This window comes from Musa acuminata, chromosome BXJ3-9 (genome assembly GCF_036884655.1).
Source record: "Musa acuminata AAA Group cultivar baxijiao chromosome BXJ3-9, Cavendish_Baxijiao_AAA, whole genome shotgun sequence".
Lineage (NCBI taxonomy): Eukaryota > Viridiplantae > Streptophyta > Magnoliopsida > Zingiberales > Musaceae > Musa > Musa acuminata.
Genome location: NC_088357.1, coordinates 45,940,697 through 45,957,740, shown reverse-complemented (window position 1 = coordinate 45,957,740; position 17,044 = coordinate 45,940,697). Strand labels below are relative to the sequence as shown.

The window sequence follows — 17,044 nt, the reverse complement described above, 5'->3', positions numbered from 1 at the left end:
TCTAATGGTTTCCATCATCTTATTTACACCGCCGTGGTTTTGAGCCTCAACTCTCCTCGCCTTTTCTTCTCTCTCTCTCTCTCTCTCCGCCTTTCGAGGTCAACCTATGTCATGGTGCGTCATGCCTTTAAGCTTCTCCGTATCACCATCATCACTATCCCATGATTCAAATACATCTCGCATCCCTCGCTCCTCCCTTCCCTTCCTTTCTTCCTTCCTTCCTTGACAAGCTCAAGCATAATAGAGGAAGAAGAAGAAGAAGAAGATCCCCACCTATGGCCATGGATGACCATGATCGAGATGATACACCCCACACTGGCCTTTCTCTTACGCTGAGTTATGATGGGAGAAGCGATCTCTCGATCGGTAGTCGTCCCCATTCGAGCTCTGGACTCGAGCTGCAAAGATCTTCTTCGACTGCCAAGGCACTTGAGCCCTCTCTCACCCTCGCACTCCCCGGCGACGTCTGTGCCTCGGTGGAAGTTGAGATGGGTAGAGATATTGGTAGCAGGCACTCTCCTCCTCCTCAGAGTCATCATCCCTGCAAGATTAAGAGGGAGGACGATGTAAGGAGCGAGGAGGTGGAAAAGGTTTCGTCCCGGATCAGCGACGAGGAGGAGGAAGACAGCGGTGCTAGGAAGAAGCTCAGGCTCACCAAGGAGCAGTCTTCCCTTTTGGAAGACAAGTTTAAGGAGCACAGCAGTCTCAATCCGGTTTGAATCAAAGACGAAATCCTGCCAAGAAAATTAAGATTGTGATCTAACTTGAATGATCTCTTTCTACTGTCAGAAACAAAAGCAAGCTCTGGCTAAGCAGCTGAACCTTCGGCCTCGGCAGGTGGAAGTGTGGTTCCAGAACAGGAGAGCGAGGTGGTGAAGATTGGTGTTCCACAGTTGAATTAGAAGCCCTCGGTTCCTTAGAACGACTTCATATCACTTAGATCTTGTTGCAGGACCAAGCTCAAGAAAACGGAGGTGGAGCTGGAGTTCCTCAGGCGATGCTGCGAGACGCTGACGGAGGAGAAGAGGAGGCTGCAGAAGGAGCTGCAGGATCTCGAGAAGTCGCATAAGCTGTCGGCGACGAGGCACATGCAAATCCCGGCGATGTGTCCGTCGTGCAAGAAGTTCATCGGCGGCGCTGAGACTGGTTCTCCCTTGCCGGCCTCGAGGCCTCGCTTCTTCAACCCCTTCGCCCACCACGCAGCATGACTGCTGTTATATGCGGATCCCCCCTTGTCGGCATATAATAGTATTTGGTTTTGCTTCAGGTGATACTGTTGTCATCAATTTAGATCTAGAAACCATGATGGTGAATGCTCTCTCTCTCTCTCTCTCTCTCTCTCTCTCTCTCTCTCTCTCTCTAAGACACAAAAACCCTATACATTGATGTCATGTGAGTGGTTTTGAATGAGCTCATTTTCTGCTGAATGAACACTGTATTTATTTTGTTCTGCTCAAAAGATGTATTTCTTATGAATTACGTCTAAAGATCTATTTCTGCTCAAAAAATGTGTACTCAAGAGATCAATTGCTTGATATTTCTCAGTCTAGTGATCAATACACTCATGATATTTTCATAAAATAATATTGTAAATTAACAAACATCTACAACATCTTCTGTAAAATGAGTGCTCGAGCACCACTTGTCCACATACATGAGTGCAGCTTTCTTTGATATCTTATGGAATTTATCTTAAGGAAAAAAGAAATTGCTTCATGTCCTGACTTAACTCACTGTTCATCAGAAGAAGCTCCTAAAATGCGTTCCGAGCTTCATAATTCCATTTGTAGAGCTTCCATTGATCCTTATGAGTGGCATACTTCTTGTAGCTGTACAGGCAATAAAATCTCTTATTATGCGTAAAAATAATGATTGGATAATCATCATTGACGAATTGGGGATAGTTAGGAGTCTTTCTCTAGAGGAAAAAAAATATTCTTTGAATTTCATATTTTTATGTTTTTGCTTGATTAATTATATCTAAAGATGTCTTTTTTATTGCTTAGATTTCGGCATAAATATGAAAAAGAAGAGAGTAAAAAAAGGTTTGCTTCATGTTGAATTATATATTTACTCCTTTAACACACAGATATCATGCAATCATGTATGCTAATTACTTGGATGTCTTATCTTAGATTTAGGTATTTCTAAAGTTATAATTCTAAAAAATAGTCCTAAAAGATTCAACTTATGGGGAGTTCTTAATCTTGGGAAGAATAAAGGATAAAAAGAAAAAAAAATCATATTCTATTCAATCCTATATTTTCTTTCTTCTACAACCCAAACATAGGTATAATATGTCCTCAAACCATAATAGACTAACATGTGTGCCTGATCCTTGTCTCTCTAAAATAGGTGCAAATTAGTATGCAAATCAAGTAGATGAAGAGATAGCTCTCCAATAATTGATGGATGAAGAGGAAAGCTTGAGGAATAAGAAAGGAATGACAATGATTAGTCTCAAAATGCACACAAGAGGCTTATCCAAGAGGGGGCCACCTCCCACTTGATGTTCCCCAAGAGCCCAACCAGTGTGTCTATCAAAGTGATCTCTACTGCTCAAGGGTCCTACAACATGAGATTTAAATTCATTTGGTATCTTAAGCAATCAACTCCTTTGGTTTCTTCTACCCCATGCCCTACGACAATGTTTGATCATGGCATTGCTTTACTTCCATTGTTTAAAGTCCTAAAAGATGGGAAGGTCATGTCCCATGTCATATCATTAGGTTGATTGTAGATCAGAAGTTGTACATGGACATTATTAGGAAAAAGGATATAAAAAATATATTGTGCCAAAATAGAGAGAAATAGGCACTGTTTACATGGCTTGCCTTGGATATTGTTTGATAAATTCCCCTAATGTGATGGAAATAGGTTGATAAGTCTGTAATGATTGAAAATTGGTAATGCATTGCGTAAAAACTGACAAATGAAGATTCACCTGATTGATTGAGATGATATTTTTCTTAACAACTATTGCCGGATTGAGATTTTCTGTTAATTGTGAATATATTTTACACATATTAAACACTATATTATTTAGATCTTATACATATGCCTATTTGTATCCATTGAAGAATAAATGAGAATGAACCATTATTTTTCTGCAATGATTTCCTCTGAAATGTTATTATACATCAATTGTTACAAAGCTAAAACATAGACACTATCTTGTGAGAAATTTCTTACATATCTAATATCATCGTTCTTGTATGCTAGAGGACTAGCCTTAGTACAAAAATAAGATTGAAAATTTTAGGCTAACTGACAATGCTAGTATTCCTAACATTTCAGGCCATGTTTATCTAGGATACAGAACATTTTTTTGACATGCATAACCAAGGAGAGATGCAAAAACTTAAATGTCATTTGTTTTCACAGATTTTTATATAGATTATATGTTTTGATCAAAACTCCTTTGACAAGACATGGATATAGCACAACTTAGGAAGTAAAAGTGTTTATGATCAATGAACTAACAAGTTATATAAATAATCTAGAGAGAGCAAGAAAAAGAGCAATCTAGAGATGTACCAAAGAAGGATTTTGCTGTGATCCTGTGAGTTGAGAGGGGGCACAATCAATGTTGGACAACTTGAACAAGAAACAATTGGACATCCATCAAGCATTGCAGTGGTGGGCTCACAGAGTTTCCATCTCCTGCATGAGGAAAGCGAAGATCAATAGATTAATATTTTTATATAGGAATACTATGACAGATTAGCAATCTTTGTCAATAAACACTCAATCATGATCTCTCGGTGCCTGATTGTGGCCCTCCACCAGACACTAAAGCTGAAATGTCTCTTTTCATTTATGCTCTGAAAGCATGCAGTATAAAACTTCATGGTCAAATTCTGTCAGTTCAGTATATTGAAGTATTATGCATGAAAATATATTCTACAAACTACAACAAAATTTCATCGTCAACAGAAGATCCCCATACTTCAAACTTGCATGCTTCATACTTCCTAGCTCCCATACGGCTAGGGACTGGCCTAAAAGAAAGAGAGAAAGACTGAATTCTCCCACCAAACAACAGATTAACTCAGTCGAGACTGACATCAACAGCATTTATTATTACTAGCATGCAAAGGGTAATACACTCCCTGACATTGAAGGCTCCTCCTTGGTGATTCATAAATTTTATGGGGCAATAGTAGTTCTAACAAATGATATAGATGGGAAAAGCTAGGAAAGAAAAAAAATCAATAACCAGCAACATGAACTCGTGTCGAGTTATAATCAAGAATGAATACTTTGGTTCTTCCAAGTTTTATAAACAGTGCCAATAGTTCTTTCAAAAAGTGACAGACAGGAAAAGCTAGGAAAGCCAAGAAAATAAATATTAGCAACATGATGGTTGTGTTGAGTTGTAATCAAGAATTACAAATCAAAATCAACAAAGAATATGTCACATCTACTTGAAACAAGATGGCTGTGAACTGATTCAGGATTTGATCTTGTACACATGACAGGATCTTGTTATTCATAAAGAGGAGAAATATTCAGTTAACAAACTAAAAAAAAACAACATCATCACTGATTTCGAGAGGGTTAAATTAGTATTTTGTGATGATATTGCTGATGCATACCATTTGTGCAAGTGTATTTGTTGAATACATATTGTTTTGACAATGATGAGACAAGATTCAAAAGGGAAGTTTTTCTTTTCCTTCTAATATTGAACTTTCAAAAGCATACAAATTATCAGCAGAGTGATGTTTGTTAAAATATGATCAAGAAATTAATACAATCAAAATCATCAAACAATGTGTCGAGTCTAATTGATATGAGATCATTGTAATTTCTTTAAAACTGACTAAACTTTCAAACACCAAATGATATATGGACAAGGCAATGGGATATGGGTCGTTTGTGTTCCCAAACAATCCAATTTTGAATTTCCATATATTGATACTCTGTAGATCCTGCATTGGAAGAAACTTGATTGCTTAGAATCGATGTACAGAAATTTAAAGATTGATGCAGGATCTAGAGAGGATGATTGTTGGTTAATGATTATGTCATAAAACACATAGTAGATAATGATTGTTATTGCTAAAAAATCTCACCCCCAATGTAAAAACGGAGTAGAGATGGATGATCTTGTGTCCATTATGTCATAAAACACCTTATGTCCATCTGTTACCTAAACTCATCAAAAGCCACCTGTCACAATTCTGGCATGATTGTGGATCTACACAGCATTATGAAGACCTCATGCAAATAGGGCCTGGGGAGCCAATAGCCTATCCCATATGTAACCATAAAGGCAATATTTCAAATCCATATCAAATATAATCACTTAATCTCTCCCAATTTAGCCCATGCGAGATTTTCTGTTACAGCACCCAAAAAAAAAGACCATAAATTTGATAAAGAAAATATCATGTACTGGTTTATTATAAAATAAGAAAATTCAACTTCACAAGCTTAGGAGAAAGCAGCACCTGGAGGGTGAAGTTGAGACTCTAGGAAGAGTGAAAAAGATGAGATAGACATAAGATTCAAAAAATGAAAGTAGCTGAAGCGGGGTTACGATGCTTAAGCTTAATTCATAGATGCCTCAGCACTGAATTTCCAGGAATCTTTATCTTGTAAGTCTTAAAAATCTTGGACAGAACTGAATGATACTTCATACTCTGTTCTTGACTGAAATAAAAACCAACAAAAATAAAGTAATATGCATTTTTGGCCATCACATAATCACCTTAATATCAGTCTACAAAAACTAGAATAAGTAATCTTTGTTTATCTATGAGATGGCATAGAATAGAAAGACAAAAGTAACCCCATTTAAGTAGTGTGTATTATGATGTTCATTTAAGCACATGAAAAAAGACAGTTGATAAATAAAAAACCATCACTTAGTACATTACAACAAAATTTTCCTTAAAATAATTAATTGTAAAAATTATAGATTGGTGAAAGTTAAAATACCAACATGTACAATTTTGTTGGCCCTCATTTTTAAAAGTATTATAGCAGTTAAATAAAAAAAAGGATACATGTCATATGCTTATTTTCAGCCAAAATCAGAGTTGTCAAAGCCAACTCAACCTTTTTCTTAACTAAATGTATTTCATAATTTAAATTTGTGAAGATTGATCCTTACCAGAACCCACACTTATAATACATTTACAAATTACATCAACATATCTAGTGTTGAATGTGTATCCCGAGATACCACATTTATACTGAAAATTTTAATCTACTTTCAGTGACATCAAAACTAAGGGCAATTTTCATCTTTTATTATCTTCCATGATTCAACATCTCGGTTGAACTCTTACAAATTTAGATAGAACAGCCAGTTGGAATTGACTGGCCTTTCCATCTCAGTTCAACTCAATATGGGTACATAAGCAGTTAAAACCCAACACAAAAACCTACAGAGTCTGCTACCAGTACATGTCAGACTATCTCTATAAAATGTAGCACACAGCTCTCCAACGACTGCTTGTCAAAGAGAACAACGTGCATCGAGGCTTCACTGTAAAGCTAAACAAAACAGGCCATAGCTATCAAAGAAGGCCCACAAGCAAGATCAAGTTTCGAAAGAAATCAGCACATAAACCTACCAACATGGAACGAGGAAGGAAAAAGAGGGAAAGACACAAAAGAGGGCAGAACCATTTACACACCGCAAGAAACAACAACTACAAACATATATCGCAACCATTCGCATACCTCAAGATTCAGATAAGCACTAGGAACATCAATGAAGAGAATTTAAGCGGGAGAACAAGGCATGAAGAAGAACCGAAAGCAAACCAAGAAAATCGATGGAATGAACGAAATTCCACGGAAGATTTCGTTCGAGACCGCGAAACAAGCGGAGACCGCTTGTGGGGTTTGCGGATCGGGACGGAAAAGAGAGGAAATCAAATCAAGGGTTTGGATCGGAGACGGAGGGGGCATTCACGACGGACAACACCCCAATCATAAACTACACTTACATTGCAGACTAAGAGAGCACTCGCTCGCGATGGGAAAGACGAGACGAGAGAGTATTCCCTTCCATTTATTTATTATTATTTGAATTTAACTAAATTAAAATTAAAATTAAATGTAGAAGCTTTCTTTTCTTTTCTTTTCTTTGAGAATTTTTTGGAAAAAGACCTTCATATTTCTTTTAATTTATTTATATTTATATATATAGCAAAAATTGTAAATTAGCATATGATGCATGCGTTAGTAATTAATCAAAGCCAACTGACCATGATATGATTATTAGTTAAAGATTATATATATATATATATATGATATCATGTAGAAAACTAGTCTGATTGAAAAATAATAATAATAAACATATTTTAGGTAATTCATTATATACAATAACTTAAACTAGTTGATGACAATCATAATTGGTAATGGGAACAATATTAATTTCCAAATAAAATATTATTCCATCTTAGCACCTCCTCTTTCTAAAAAATATCAACACACCCTTTTGCTCCACCTTTTATTAGTCACACTATATTAGTCATCATTCTGTCTCCTCCTTAGTTTTATGTATTTTACTTCAATTATTTTGTGTAGTCATATTAAGTATAAAGATAAATAAATATATATAATAAAAGAAATGAAATTGAACAAAAGAATATTGTTTATAAAGTGTATATATATATATATATATATATATATATATATATATATCATAGTACAATACTACATATTACTTATGCTATAATTGTAAACATTTGTTCCCTTGTAGTTGGTTCTGTGTGATTTATATCAGAAATATTTTTAAAAGCATAGAGTAGCTACTAAAACATATGGTGTAGACATACAACAGATTCCAACAATTACAGCAGCTCCTTATTGAGCATTAGGAATATAGAGGCCTTCTCATTTACTCCTTTTATATATCCTTATCAACTCATGGAAAAATCATTCAGTCCAATCAACAGATGATCCTAATAATTCTTGAGAAAAATTTATGAAATTGAGAAGCATTTCTAATTCCTGAGGACATTCTATTAACTTTCAGATGTGTAAAATTGCATTCAGTGAGTGAGTTTCTTTTACTCTGTTAGTATCAACTAGAAGATGTATTGGAGAGAGGAAGATGGGAGGCAGGGGCAAGTTTGAGAAAAAGATACTGAGAATTCATCATAGGATGTCTGTCCTCAATGCTAATCTTTTCTTGGTCAAGAAAGCCATCTTGGAGCAGACATCCAAGGACAAGCGCACCAGAACTGCAACTATTCACAGGATATAAAGTGCTCAATTATTAAGGTACCTTCTGTTTGCACTCAGTTGGGCAAATAACTTTAAAGAACATTGTGATAACTATCTCTTATATAAAAGGAGTAGTTGATGTAATTATTTATTGCCCATTCTCCTGCTAAGCACACACAGCAACAAATCTAGGGTTATCTATGACTTTGTTTTGTGTTAGGTTGAGAACATTTCATTATCATTGTTCCTTGGCTACTTACAGGAAGAATAGGATCACATATGGGGCACTTTTAAGGATGATTTCCCTCATCATCTGTCAGCCTTGTCTGCCACTAGCCAACCTGTTCACCAAAAAAGTATAATAGAACAGCAAGTGGTCATAGTCCATGTATGATTGCTTAAGAACATTCTAAAATATACTTTTAAAAGTTGTATAGACAAAACTAGGCAAGATATGCTCTCCTAGCTTGTTCATGAAGCACATGGAGAGGGAGATAGTATAAGAAAAAAAAGCTGATCCTAATATTCCATATTCTTCCATGTGGAAAAATCAAGGGTGTAGCTCTGAACATGATTTATGTTATCATGAAAAGAAACCATATGATAACAAAGCATACATGGATTATATGATCAACTAAAAACCAGGAATCTCTCATTGGTGGACTTGCTTTTCAGCTAAGAAGTGAGAACAAAATGAAAAGCTTCAGCTGCATCAATAAGTTAAGAACACTATCGAGTGGTACCTTCACTTGGGAGGAAATAGAAGCATTAGGTGAGAAAGCCTGGCTTGTCACTTTCACAAGTTGCTTTAATGAATCATGCAGGCCCTGCTTAAGGACTGTACTGACTGACCAACTATTCAGTGACCAATTACTAGGACGAATGGCAAAGAACATGATTCTGATCCATCACAACAGAGTGAAAGAAAAGTTGAAATCTTGTTCCCAGTAAAGCTTAAACAATGCCATCTTTCTTACCAACTAGGCCCTAACATGGGTACTAAAAAGCATATGGTTGTCAGGTCAGACAATATGATACAACTGATCTGTGTGATAAATAGGACAATAACATCACAAAGTTCATGACTATAAAATAGGACAATACATAGATCTGAGTGTGAATGTGCTATAATAGGGCAATAACATCACAAACCTTACGACTAGAATTAGCTGGAGGGAATGTATCATAATTGTGATAATATTTTCATTTCTCCAAGAGAACCTGATGAATTATGTTGACAATAAAAATAGCTACGAGCCCATGATTTCAAGTCTCCAATCAGTTAATACACATGTACTTGGATGAAAATTTTCAATTTCTATTCCTATTTTGATACTATCACAGTTTTAAAGAAAATAATAACTGCTGATATGAAAAATGAGCCTTTGGTAAAAGATTATTTTCTCCGGGATCACGACCAAATTTGTCACAGCTTAATTTTTCCTCTTCTCTTCAACTCAAACTTTTTGCTTGATTTGTAATGACAATAAGGTTAAAATACTCCTGTTTGTATCTAATAAGATAATCTAGGAAGAGTATCAATTAATTAACTCAATGGAAGCGACTCTTTACTTCACCAAACCTTCACACAGTACCACATTTTCTAGATTCTAGAATATGACTCCCATTACAAGCATACTACTTATCAACAACAGTCTCCAAAGCACCAAATATTTTGATAGCAAACCCTATATATTATGAGGTAAGAGTTTGTACATTCACCTGTACGCCTTTACCCCATGTTTTGAGAAATGCCAGCATTTATTAGCCAGAAACAGTGTGCAGCAGGATGCTGAACTGAATTCACTGGACAAAATCCTCATGGTAGCTATCACTAATCACAGATACAAACCTCTCGAGCCATGGGAGCTGGTGGAGGTCTCTCATGGTATCCATGTATGAGTCAGAACACCGAGGGGGTGATTGGGAAGGGTGGTGGTGTTCACTAAGGCTGAATCCTCCAGCAAGAAACCTTTGTATCAGAGCCAGTTGTGCTCTTTCTTGCTCCGAGTACTCATCCATAACCGTCGGCAGAGAATCAAAAGACTCCCAAGTCCACAGCTCTGACTCTTGATTCGACGTTGCAGAGGATTCCAGGCTATTCTCACCCCAAAAGGCACATTGACATGTCTGAATCCCATTCCTATATTCAGCACCACATAAATAGCAGAACTCATGCCCGCACCTGACATTACCAACACGAAAATTATGTTAAACAGTTGATTACTTAAGTTGTAACTATTTGCTGTTTCAACCTGACAAACAGAAGAGCCTATGGAAGAAAACAACTATATGTCTCTGAGAAATGAAAGGAGGCAAGTTTCAAGATAACAAGTCATTAGCAGTTTGATGTATCTATATATGATTGATCAGAACAGAAAGGACTAGTAAAGAAAGAAATGGTGAAACAGACAGACTTCATATTATTGGTTTGAGAACAGTCTAGCACTAACAGGTGAAAAGTAAACTCATTAGTCAAATCTATTTGATTCCAATTATCCAAGAATATAAGTTAAAAAAATATCTTGACAATGCTTCAAGATTTTGTGCATTGGAAAAGAAAACAATTATGAAAGTCAGGCTAATATAAAGATAATTATGCTCAAAAGTTACAGATAGACAAAAGGCCTCTAAAATTAATACACTCTAAGCAGACCCTACAGCACTTATAACATATGGAAATTTTTATAGGAAGCTCTCTGAAAGCTTACCAACCATTTCCAAAAAATTAAATAAACAAAGGTAGAATACAAGGAATAAACATAGATCCAGGTCACACATCAATTCTTCCTTGTAGCATTATAGAGATTTAGACAAATCTTTTATGATACTCAACCATGTAAGTCAACTCTATCTAATAGAAAATTTCAAAGTTCGACTGTCCCATAGGACATACTCGAGTAAATTTTTTAAACTATGAACAAACCCTTGCCTCAAAGCTCATCAGACATTTATAAATACCAGGATGCACATGATAGAAGAACAATGGTCGATAACAATTATCTTCTCAAAACAAAATCAAATAGCAGTGACCATGGAAGTTTAAAATGATACGTATCTCTTCATGACTCAATAAGAAAACAAAATTTTCAAAGTTTAACAGTCTCCTACGACATACTCAAGGATGAATTTCAGACCTACAAAGATATCCTTGGCTCCAAGCTCATTAGATGTTTATAAATACTAGCATACCGATAAATAGAAGAAAATTGGTCGATAATAATTCTCTTCTCAAAACAAAATCTAATAGCAGTGACCACAGGAAGTTCAAAAAGATATTTATTTCTCCATTACTCAAGAAAAAACAATTTATCCTTTACTCCTATGCATTTACCACGGAATTCCTTTGTGCAAGCATGTGTCTGCCTGTACTTGCTGCATCTGTTTCCTTACCGGTAATTAAAATATTCGATTGAGGTAGCAGTGTACAAATAGTAAAAAAATGAAAAGTAAAAGAAACTGGCTCCCTAAGTTTGCACTACAATAATATTTGCAACATTGACACCTCTCTATTTTGCTGTTTCGATGTTTGTATCATGTCCATGCTTTTCATATATATAAATGTTAATTTTCTAGTGATGAAATTATGCAAAGAGGTATAGAAATTTTCATTCTTCTACAATTATTATGATTTATAGAAGTTCAAAAGATCTCATTGCTGTAAACTAACAGCTCATTAGCAATTTTTGGACCAGCAGCAACCAAACAGCACAGTTGATGTACAAGGAGCATTAATACCTACCATTATGAAGCCAAAAACAATTTCCTGTTACTGACACATTGGTGACTGATTAAATCAAAGTTATCTAAATTTAGGTGCATATTAAATTAATTTCTGTGCTTCAAAGTTATATATGTTTGTAATTGTCACATTTCACAAACGACCTAAGTTGACCTTCGATACTTCCTTCTCTTTTCCAGAAAATATTACCAGATTTTCCAGAAAGCCACTTTTAGGACTTCATGAAGGCACTAATACCAAACAAAAATTTAAGCCCAACTTAAAGTAAATAAAAAATCATATCAAGTAATGTTTTTTACCTCCATTTCCAAGTTACAGTTATCACAGCTCCTAGACTGGAGACCAAAAGTTTGGATATAAGTCCTAGGATAGATTGTTCCCTCAAATCAGAATTAAAGAAGACCAATTACATATATCCACCATTAAGAAGGCATTGTTTAGTTATCCATTGACATCTAGATAGAATAACATAATGAGAATACCAGCTATGAAGAAAGTTTGAGGGCCATCAGTTCTATGAGATGTACATAACTATCTATTTTGTGGCAATAAGAAATTGGTAAAATGACTCAAGAGTGCCTTTGTATAGAAGCAGTCAAATGATTTTAGACAGCAAAGATAGGATGTTGTTGGAGAACATAAATCATGTTCCAACAAGTCTAGTGCATGCATTCATACAGGAACATCAAGAAAAGGACCAGTTACAGTTAGGAAATTCAGGTATTGTATTTAAACAAACCGCTAGTAAATGTATGCCATGCATGAAAGAAAGATAGGTGTTACTATATCATAATGATATGGATTAAAGAGAAGACATCTCATGTCAAAAGGCCAACAAAATTTTCTACAGTAAATAGTCTGACTGATATATGCATAAATCAATAATCTTATGCAATTAAAGAACTTAAAAACTTGGTATTCATTCAACTTTGACCATTAATTCTCAGAAAATAGTTCATATCATAAAGCATAGTCGATGTACCAGCAGGTCATGTGGTAGCCCCCATCTGCGAGCTCAATCATTTGCCTGCACTGCTGGCAGCGTCTCTGCCTAGCATTTTGTGCCAATTGATGCAAAGTGATATCCCTTGCATCTCTCTCTTCTGCAGGTAGGTTCTGATACTCATCACATGTCATCAAAGAATGCCATGGTACACGACAGCCAATACATATATCTCTGTGACACTCTGGGCACTCAACACAGTTGATGTCTGGCTGAGTTGATGAGCTTGCTCTAGAAGACAAATGATTGACACAATTGATCAACCCTGAACAATTCTGAAACGGGCAAAAGATTCGATCTCCATTATGAGCATCTGCTTCTATTGCAGCTCTCTCGAGCATCTTATAACTAGCAACAGGAAGAAAGGACTTGCACTCACTGACTGAAATAAAATTTCTGCATCTCGCTTGTGGGCATCTTATAGGAACCTGTAAGGTCCTTAACTTGTGTTCAACATATATAAACATGCAATCAGAACAAAATTTGTGAGAACAATTTATCTTTATCATCTTGGAACTTATCTTTTCCTCACTACAGATAGAACAAGTGTCCATTGCACAGTCACCAATTGCTTCTTTGGCCAAGCGCAATGGCCTCTCTAGTTCAAAACTAGAAACAAGTTGTAAGTCAAAATCTTCTAGTTGATCAGCAAGTTCTAGAATTCTGTGTCCTAGAGCTACCAAAAGTTGGTCATCAAGTATTTCTGTTTCTGCTATCTGCAAAAATATTTAAACAACCAATCTCATTTATCCATCCCACAATATAGAAATATATGACACTGAAATGCAATAAAAAAACAATTTGTATAAATCTCAACACAAAAAAGGTGAGGGAAGCAGAAAATAAGAATTAGAATGTTCATTCAACTATTGTTGTGTGAGGAGTATGACAATATAAGGAGACTAACAGAATTTTCTCACATGCAATACTAAACCTAAATGGAGATCAGGGAGTGGAGCACAGAAATACAAATAAATATTCTGAAAATAAGCTGTCAAACTATGGTGCAATAGAATCATATGGTGCCTGTTTAAGCAAACACAAAATTCATAATTATCTTTTCCTAAACTACAGCATAAGAAATACCGATACAAAATCGAGTTGCAGTCAAAACAGGTTTCTCGTTTTCTTGGTTAGTCTATTCCTTGCCTGATAATAAACTTTCTCTGAATCCGTGAACGCATAGAGCCTTCGGGCACCATTCTGCAGAGCTGCCAATAGACCATCCATCAGTGCCAAGTGCTCGGCCACCAATGCTTCTACATGGAAATCGAGCTTCTTCTGCACTTGAATTAAGGGAATCCCAGGAGACCTTTCCATTACTACTCCAATTCCAGAAACCCTAGATTCTTTACTGTGCAAATCCGAGGCAGAGACACCCTTGAAGAACATCCTTAACGAAAGTTCATCGAGATCATCCTTGAACCCTTCGGCCAAAGATTCCTCCGTGTCGTGCCACTCCTCGTCTTCTGTACAACAGCTTTGGAATTCATCTTCTACATCGGAATTATCGAACGATTCTTCAAAGCTATTCATGTTCTCCATTTTTCAGCTTCCGTGTCTTCTAAACCCTTCGAAAACACACACAAAAAATAACTTCTTTTTCGATTAAAAAAAAGAACTATTTCTCAGCGTTCATCCGTGTTGAACCAAAGAATTAACTCATAACTCACCAAATCCAACACGGAACCAAAAGCCAAATTTTCAGAGAATCTGTCAGCCACTCCTTCCAAATCAACCCAACTCTAAAATCCTTACCGGAGAAATCGCAGCTTCCTGCTCGTCCACTTAGATCTTAACACCAATTGATCCAAACCCACGATTACGAAGCCCAAAACACCCCAAATCATAGAATTCCTAAACCAAAAATCACCAAGAATCGACTACGCAAAAGGAACGAGGGGCCCCATCCCGTCACCAGCAATCACCACAAACACCCACAACCCAAATTAACCACCAAGCACGCAAGAATCGACCCAAAGAAACAGAAAAAGAAGGCTCCTTTCGCCTCTACAACCGATCGAAAACCGTATCGCAGGACGCCAAGAACCCCTCGTCCGATCCCCCAACCATCGCCTCCGGATTACGCCTTCGCGTTCGGGAGAAACTTCCCGAGGGGAACCGTAAAGAGAGGGGACTCGGGAGTCGCGTGACCCGAAAAGAGGGCCCTCTTTATTCCGCCGGTCTTCTTCGGAAAGAGACGAAAGCGTCACCGGGAATGGAATCGAAGGCAGGGCTCAGAAGGCGGCAGCTGCGGCAGCAAAAGAGCAAGAAGATTCCTTTAAAGCGACGGAGGTGGCGTTAAAGACGCGGCGTAATAATTCGGCTCAGGCGTCGGGGAGGTACAAATTTTTGGGGTGAAGAGCGGGTATTAGTTAATTAAGCTTCGGGGCCCCACCGCTCCAACGCTCGTATATACCGTCCGTTTATGTACTTTCTTGCGGGGCCCACCATCTTGCCCGTGTATCAGCCGTCCATTTGGCTTGCTGGTTATATATATATTATAGGGGCACCGACGGGCGTTTCCTGCACCCAACCCCTATCGAAGCCATCCATTTAATCTACGATTTCTTTATTAAGGAAGAGTTTATGGGGGTCATTAAAGGCGGAGAGTTTTACATGCTTAGCCTCTTTAAAGCCTTTAAAGAACATATATACCCTTCTAAATTTTGATATTATATCTACTCCTCTAAACCTTTTACATGTAATAAATATATATATATATATATGGGAGAATTCTTAAAAAAAATCTATAGTTTAAAAAAAAAATTAATAAGTCTCTGACTTCTAAAAATTCTCATACAACATCCTTTCTTATATCAAAAAATTATTTTACTCGTATCTTCTTTAAATTTATCGTAGCTTTCGTCTTGTCCTTTTAACTTACCTCCTCTTCTATCACGATAAAGGTAAGGGCTCTCTGGCTACATATGACTTCATGCATGAGTTGACTTGCACACTTGACAATGTTATCATCCCAAATAATCGTCTATCACTCGCTCACTCTTCCCTCACCACCCTTGCCCTCATCTTCTACTGATGACCCTCTTATTTTTCAATCACAACTTCTTCTTTTCACATTTTTTTTATAAGTATGATCAGACTAACATGGGTAGCGTATAGATTCAATTAACAATAGAGACGATTAGGATTGACATAATTAGTAATAAAAGCATATGTATTATCAATGTGAAGAGACGATCAGTAACCAAGGATAAAATCATTATTTATGGAAAAAAAATTTATAGTTTTTATTTTTAAGTTAGGATGCTTCATCAAAATTTCTCAAAACTATATATATATATATATATATATATATATAATACACAGAATAAAAAGAACAATTCTCTCTGCTGTTTTTATCTCATGCTTCTTCTTTACGTTATCATTTAGTAATTTGTGAATTAATTAAAATACGTTATAATCAATTTAGGTGGCAAAGATGGAATCGAACTATCAACCCACCCACCCCTGGCTTGACTATCATCCCAACTTGAGAAAAGAAATGGCAACTCCAACACAACCTCTGAACTTATTCTACTTTGATTATGATCCAACGTTTTGAACGGTTCCACACGAAAAGGTCAACACCGTCGAAGAGTTTATGTTTGATTGCGACACATTTGGCTTAATACTCTACTATTTATATGCACCTCGAATACTTCAAAGTACTTCTCTCTCTCTCTCTCTCTCTCTCTCTCTCTCTCTCTCTCTATATATATATATATATATATATATCACATCTATGGAGATATAAAAAAAGGGAATAAAGCTTCAAACTACACACCTAAATTTGTGAGATCAGAGAGACGTGAGCAAGATTATTGTTGTTGTTGAGAAAGCACCCCTTCTCTCTATCTCCATCGTAAGAGGAAGAAGAGAAGTGACACTGATTCCATGCTACTGTGGTCTCGTGGAAAGATGTGTAAGTACGTGCTGTAGAATCAAATGGACTCACCACTGTCACGTGCATGGCATGGCCATAGTGCATCGATCACACACTCCCATGCCACCTTGTGCTTGGGAAAACTTTATATAAATATAAATATATATTAAAACCTTCATGAAAGCCATTCCAAGTCTCATATAAGTTATTTTATAATACCTCG

At 36.4% G+C, this 17,044-nt stretch overlaps 2 protein-coding genes across 5 annotated transcripts; one reads left to right on the top strand and one right to left on the bottom strand.

Annotated features, from left to right (window-relative positions):
* The first annotated feature begins 161 nt into the window (after window positions 1-161).
* Window positions 162-1,487, top strand: LOC103999096 (homeobox-leucine zipper protein HAT22). The gene is made up of 3 exons (XM_009420752.3): window positions 162-713; window positions 790-869; window positions 953-1,487. Exons 1-3 carry the CDS (start codon window positions 162-164, stop codon window positions 1,206-1,208), a joined length of 888 nt encoding a protein of 295 aa, XP_009419027.2. The 3' UTR covers window positions 1,209-1,487.
* Window positions 1,488-1,570: 83 nt separating this feature from the next.
* On the bottom strand, window positions 1,571-15,256 carry LOC103999094 (E3 ubiquitin-protein ligase RSL1). Of its 4 annotated transcripts, XR_010501212.1 has the most exons (8): window positions 14,085-15,256; window positions 12,915-13,651; window positions 9,913-10,375; window positions 8,451-8,531; window positions 5,457-5,658; window positions 5,079-5,345; window positions 3,538-3,663; window positions 1,571-1,829 (listed from the first exon to the last, which is right to left on the bottom strand). XR_010501212.1 is itself a non-coding variant. In XM_009420751.3 (4 exons), the coding sequence occupies exons 2-4, from the start codon at window positions 14,478-14,480 to the stop codon at window positions 9,994-9,996; spliced, it is 1,515 nt and encodes a 504-aa protein (XP_009419026.2). In that variant the 5' UTR covers window positions 14,481-14,506; window positions 14,609-15,256; the 3' UTR covers window positions 9,733-9,993. The 4 variants fall into 4 exon arrangements, 1 of the variants encoding a protein (XP_009419026.2); XR_010501211.1 differs by lacking the exons at window positions 5,079-5,345; window positions 5,457-5,658 and having other exon boundaries at window positions 6,966-8,531; XR_010501213.1 differs by lacking the exons at window positions 5,079-5,345; window positions 5,457-5,658.
* Window positions 15,257-17,044: the final 1,788 nt, after the last annotated feature.

Bases quoted from the DNA above. Each gene is read 5' to 3' on its own strand.
- LOC103999094 (XM_009420751.3), bottom strand. From the start codon at position 14,480: ATGGAGAACATGAATAGCTTTGAAGAATCGTTCGATAATTCCGATGTA. The intron at 13,652-14,084 runs GCAAGGAATAGA...ATATTTTTGCAG, and splicing joins CAGAGAAAGTTTATTATCAG to ATAGCAGAAACAGAAATACT. The intron at 10,376-12,914 runs GTACATCGACTA...TGGTAATGTCAG, and splicing joins GGCTACCACATGACCTGCTG to GTGCGGGCATGAGTTCTGCT.
- LOC103999096 (XM_009420752.3), top strand. From the start codon at position 162: ATGATTCAAATACATCTCGCATCCCTCGCTCCTCCCTTCCCTTCCTTT. The intron at 714-789 runs GTTTGAATCAAA...TTCTACTGTCAG, and splicing joins AGCACAGCAGTCTCAATCCG to AAACAAAAGCAAGCTCTGGC. The intron at 870-952 runs GTGGTGAAGATT...ATCTTGTTGCAG, and splicing joins TTCCAGAACAGGAGAGCGAG to GACCAAGCTCAAGAAAACGG.